The following is a 4,981-nucleotide window of genomic DNA, read 5'->3' as shown; positions in this document are numbered from 1 at the left end:
GTTATAAACTCGATCAACTTCTCTCTGATCGTCCTTCTTTATTTGCTGCCATTAGATAGTTATCAAAATTTAGGTCCTCAAAATCTTCTTCCCAGCAAAAATAATAACAACAACAACAACAACAACAATAATAATGAAACAAACGAATAAATAAATAAAGTATTCAGACTGAATATTTCCCTATAAATTCAAAGATGGGTTATGGCTTCATTCATCCTAGTCTATCAAAGCTTAAAAGCAAATTAAGTCCTTTCACGTAGATCATCAATATTCTCATTCATGGCCAGCTCAAAGGCGCCCAGTACTATGGTCATCGATTATGTGCCGCCGCCGGTAACCTCCCTCCGGGTAAGGCAGCCGGCACACAAGGTCAGCAGCGAGTACATCGCCAAGTACAACAAAGCAACAGAGATCATGCGAAATCTCCCCCCATCCGACCCCCGGAATTTCATGCAACAAGCCAACATCCACGCCCTCTACTGCGATGGCCCAGACGGCGACAAAGACGGCCTCGGCAAATATATTCAGTTTGTAGTCCACAACAGTTGGCTCTTCTTTCCCTTCCACCGCTGGTACGTCTACTTTTACGAGAAAATATTGGGTAACCTCATAGGTGACCCGAACTTCGCCTTGCCCTTCTGGAACTGGGACCATCCGGATGGGATGCAAATACCGGACATGTATACCGACAAATTGTCCGCCTTGTATGACCTAAACCGAAGCACCGTTCACCAGCCGCCCACCACCGTTGACCTCGACTATCATAACGGTAAAGCTCCTAAGCCTCGCAAGGATCAAGTGGACGATAACTACGGCGTCATGTACAATAATATGGTTTCTGGAGCGAAACTCCCGTTGCTTTTCTTCGGCTCCCCGTATCGTGAAGGAAGCAAGACCTCGCCCGGCAGCATCGAGAAGCACCCGCACAACTGTGTCCACAACTGGACCGGCCATGAAATAACGCCCCAAACGCCCTGCGGCGAGGACATGGGCGTCTTCAAATCTGCAGGTAGGGACGCAGCTACTTAATTAGCGCTAGCTTCAAGTTCTTAACTTTAAATGCTTTTTTAGTTAAATCATAGTACATATTACATTTTTTCAAGAAAAAAAATAAATGGTAAATAGTGCATATATATTTTGAAAACATCATATAATACAATAAAGTAAAATATAAAATATCATTTTATAAACATTATATAAAATATAAAAACTAGTTCAAAACACCCCCTAAACTAATATCATTTCACAGATATCTCCTAAACTGTTGATTTTGTGTCAATTTACCTCTCAAACTTTTAAAATATCAAGCAACAAGATGACACAAAAGTATTAAGTCTGTAGCAAGTAACTTAAAATCAATAGTTTATGGATATTTATACAAGTATAAGTAGTGTCACATCATTTTTTTGTAAGTTTTATAACGTTAGGGGCCATTTTGATCTAGGATCAAATATTTAAGGGGTGAAACGAACCCTTTTCAAAGTTCAGTAGATGTCTTGAAACAAAGTATAAAGTTCAACGGGTATTTATTTACATGCTAACACTTTTCAGAACTTCAATTTGGAGTCTCTAACTCTTAACCTATCTCATCCATATCAAATGAATTAGCGTGCATATAGATACATTAATATTATGAGATTTGTAATGTATCTATAATCTATAACTATAATAAAAAGCACAATGCATTTACTATTCATCTACGCATAAAAGCACTATTCAAAGTTTGGTGAAGTTATTTTATCTTTTTGTGAAATTTTTTTATTATTTTTCCAATTTTTACCTCTTGTTTTTTTAATCCTTTCTTTTACTTTTTCTTTTTTCTTTTTATCCTCAAGCTTATTTATTTCTTCAATTCAGTCCTTTTTTTACTATTTATATTTTTATCCTGAAATTTTATTTTCTTTTTTGTTTTTGTCCTATCATCTTAAAACTCATTTTTGCTTCATTTTGACCCTTTTTTTTATTTTTCAGGAGTTGAATAGTTGAAAATTGTTATATAATATATTAATAATGGAATAAATTTTAATAGGTTATTAAATAAATAATTAATAATTTCTATATCTATCATATAATAAATAGTAAATACGGAGATAGTTAATATTAAATTATAACTATTAATTGTGTAATATACTAATTAAATAATTATTGATTATTAGTAATTAGTGATTATTAAGGAATAATTATCAAAATTGATCATGTAATATATCAAATAATAGGCTATTTATAAACATTAGTAACTAATTAACTAATTATTTAATCATGTAATTAAAAGTTAATTATTTAGTTACTAAATAGAATACATATATTATTAATGTACTAATTATATTTTTATTAAGACACTAATTAATTCCTTATAAACTAATAATTATGAGTAAATTACTAAGACAGTAATTGCTTATATATTGATTACTAATTACTGTTTTGTAATTATTTAGCATATTGATTAATTTTGTATTAATTTAATTATTAATATAGTCACTAATGATAATATGTCCATTATTACCATTCTTCCATTCTTTCTTTTTTCTTCCTCCTTTTCTTTTCCAATGATTTGTATAATTGTTGTTTTAAATAAGTCACATACGCGAAGTGCGCGCATAGTATTATTTAAAATTTTGATCTAACTCAAATGCCTGATAAATTTTGTGACTCCGCCCGGTAGGTCGAGATCCCATCTTTTTCGCCCACCACGCCAATGTCGATCGGATGTGGAGCATTTGGAAGACATTAGATGGCCCGAAGAGGAAAGACATCACGGAGCCGGACTTTCTAGATGCCTCGTTCGTGCTCTACGACGAGCACGCCCAGCTTGTTCGTGTCAAGATCAGAGATTGCCTCAACACCGAGGTGCTCGGCTATGTTTACGAAAAGGTCGAGCTTCCCTGGCTCAAAGAAAGGGGAACGCCCCATACCAGACTGGCCGTGCCACGCAATCCTAATGTGAGGAAGGCGGAGCTCACCGATTTCCCCATAACTTTGGAGGGCTCGGAAGTTACTATAGTGGTGCCGAGGCCGGCGAAAAAGGCGAGGAGCAAAGAGGAGAAGGAGGAGGAAGAGGAAGTGTTGGTGGTTGAAGACATTAGTTTCGATGGAATATTGCGTGTGAAGTTTGACGTGTACGTGAACGACGAGTATGCACCTGGTCCTGCCAACGCCGAGTTCGCCGGATGCTTCGCAAACGTGCCTCATAAGCATAAACATGGTGGAGATCACCACCATATCCACAAGGTTTCGCTTAATCTTGGGATAACGGACTTGTTGGATGAGATCGGAGCCGACAATGATGACTCCGTATTCGTCACTTTCGTGCCGAATAATAGTTATCCGGTTACCATTGGTGGCATCAAGCTTGAGCTGCTTTCTTAAAGTTCGGGTTGTAGTGGAAAATGTTTGCAAATTAGTTTGAATAAACAGCCAACTAATATAACTACCGACCGTTAGTGTCGAAGTTGGCCTCATTAAGCAAGGTTTGCGTGTTGCGCCTTTTGTACTCGTGTGATAATAAAAAGTGTGCTAATGTATGGAAAAAAAAAGTGATCAATAGTGATTTCTGAATCCTCAATAAAAGTATGTTTCTGTTTAGCTATATATATTCTTGGTTGAAGAAAATTTAACAAAAAAGCCTTCTCCACTGCAGTGGTGTCGTTTCCTGGGATTGTTGTCGTTTCTAACGAGTTGAACTCATGACCTAGATATGTTTGTCCGACTAGAGTGGATGAACCATCATTATTTAACATTTTGCCATCTTTTGACTGAATGATGAAGAAGCCTTAGTTAGATTAAGCCCTTTTAGACTTGTAGCTTAAGTCGGAAATATCCCTTATTCCTGTCCCTTTTTGTGTCCCTTAATAATAATAATAATATGAAATGTCATGAATTCTTAATTGTTGTTGGCAAAACAACATGATGTATATATGCAGGGAGAATGGCCTGAGGGGAATCAGATTTAAAAACACCTCTCTCCTCAGAACTTGTAATTTCGACCAAGAACAGTAAAAAAGCCCTCTCAGTGGATGTAGCTCTATATTGGAGTGAACCACTATATTCTTAGTGTTGCTATTTTTCTTTTGAGTCCACGAATCTTATCTCTAATCAACTCACAAATCACCAAAAAAACTCGTTGCAAATTTGTTAACTAATTTTAACCGCAACAAAATATATATTTTTTGTTATTTTGAATTTGATATGGACATTGTGATACTGATTGATTGTGAATGTTGAATACTTGAATGTGCTGAAATTGTTTTTTTTTTTAATACTAAAATACAAATTAAATGCTTATGTCGTATGTCTACAAAATCTGAAATATGGCCTTTTTGTTTTACTGATTTTTGTGTTTGATTAAAATTTATTGTTATGAAACTAAGTATTAAAGGATTATGGCTGCGGGTGGGTGAACTGTTGGGTCTTAATTGACCATGTGGACTTATATGTTTATTATTATGTGTTGGAGGCTATCATATTAGAATGAGCCCATTTAAAGTGATATTTTTTAAGTATTTTAAGCTTTAATGCATCTAATTAAAGTGTGGGCCTTTTATGTATAGAGACCAAATCATTATTTCTATTTTTATGATGGGTCAAATTAGAAATAATGAAAGTTAATGGACAGTTAACTTATATACGGTTATGGTCTCCAAATCACATGTACGTTTTCATTCTGTTTCTGACATCTCATCATCAGAGAGAATAGAGAGAATCCAAAGGGAACTTTAAGGGACTACGTGTATATTTAAAAGACTAACCGCAAGGCTTGTGATTTGCTTCCATCATGACTGATTCAGGTATGCTTTTGCTTAGATCATAAATTCTTGGTAATACAACATGAACGATCCGGTATTTGGTGAAGGTTTTCACCCTAAAGCAATTTCTCTTACAAGTGGTATCAGAGCCTATTCATATTGAATCATTGAGAATTGAAATTTTTCGATTTGATTATGGCTTTACGGATTCAAGTTTATATATATATATATATACATAT

The 4,981-nt window shown here is 35.0% G+C and overlaps 1 protein-coding gene across 1 annotated transcript; it reads left to right on the top strand.

The window, feature by feature from the left end:
* Positions 1-279: 279 nt before the first annotated feature.
* On the top strand, positions 280-3,366 carry LOC21384902 (polyphenol oxidase, chloroplastic). Its single transcript, XM_010101205.1, has 2 exons — positions 280-1,009; positions 2,663-3,366. Exons 1-2 carry the CDS (start codon positions 280-282, stop codon positions 3,364-3,366), a joined length of 1,434 nt encoding a protein of 477 aa, XP_010099507.1.
* Positions 3,367-4,981: the final 1,615 nt, after the last annotated feature.

This window comes from Morus notabilis, unplaced genomic scaffold (genome assembly GCF_000414095.1).
Source record: "Morus notabilis unplaced genomic scaffold, ASM41409v2 Scaffold461, whole genome shotgun sequence".
NCBI classification, from domain to species: Eukaryota; Viridiplantae; Streptophyta; class Magnoliopsida; order Rosales; family Moraceae; genus Morus; species Morus notabilis.
The sequence above is the reverse complement of the archived record's forward strand: the minus strand, read 5'-3'. Positions and strand labels throughout refer to the sequence as shown.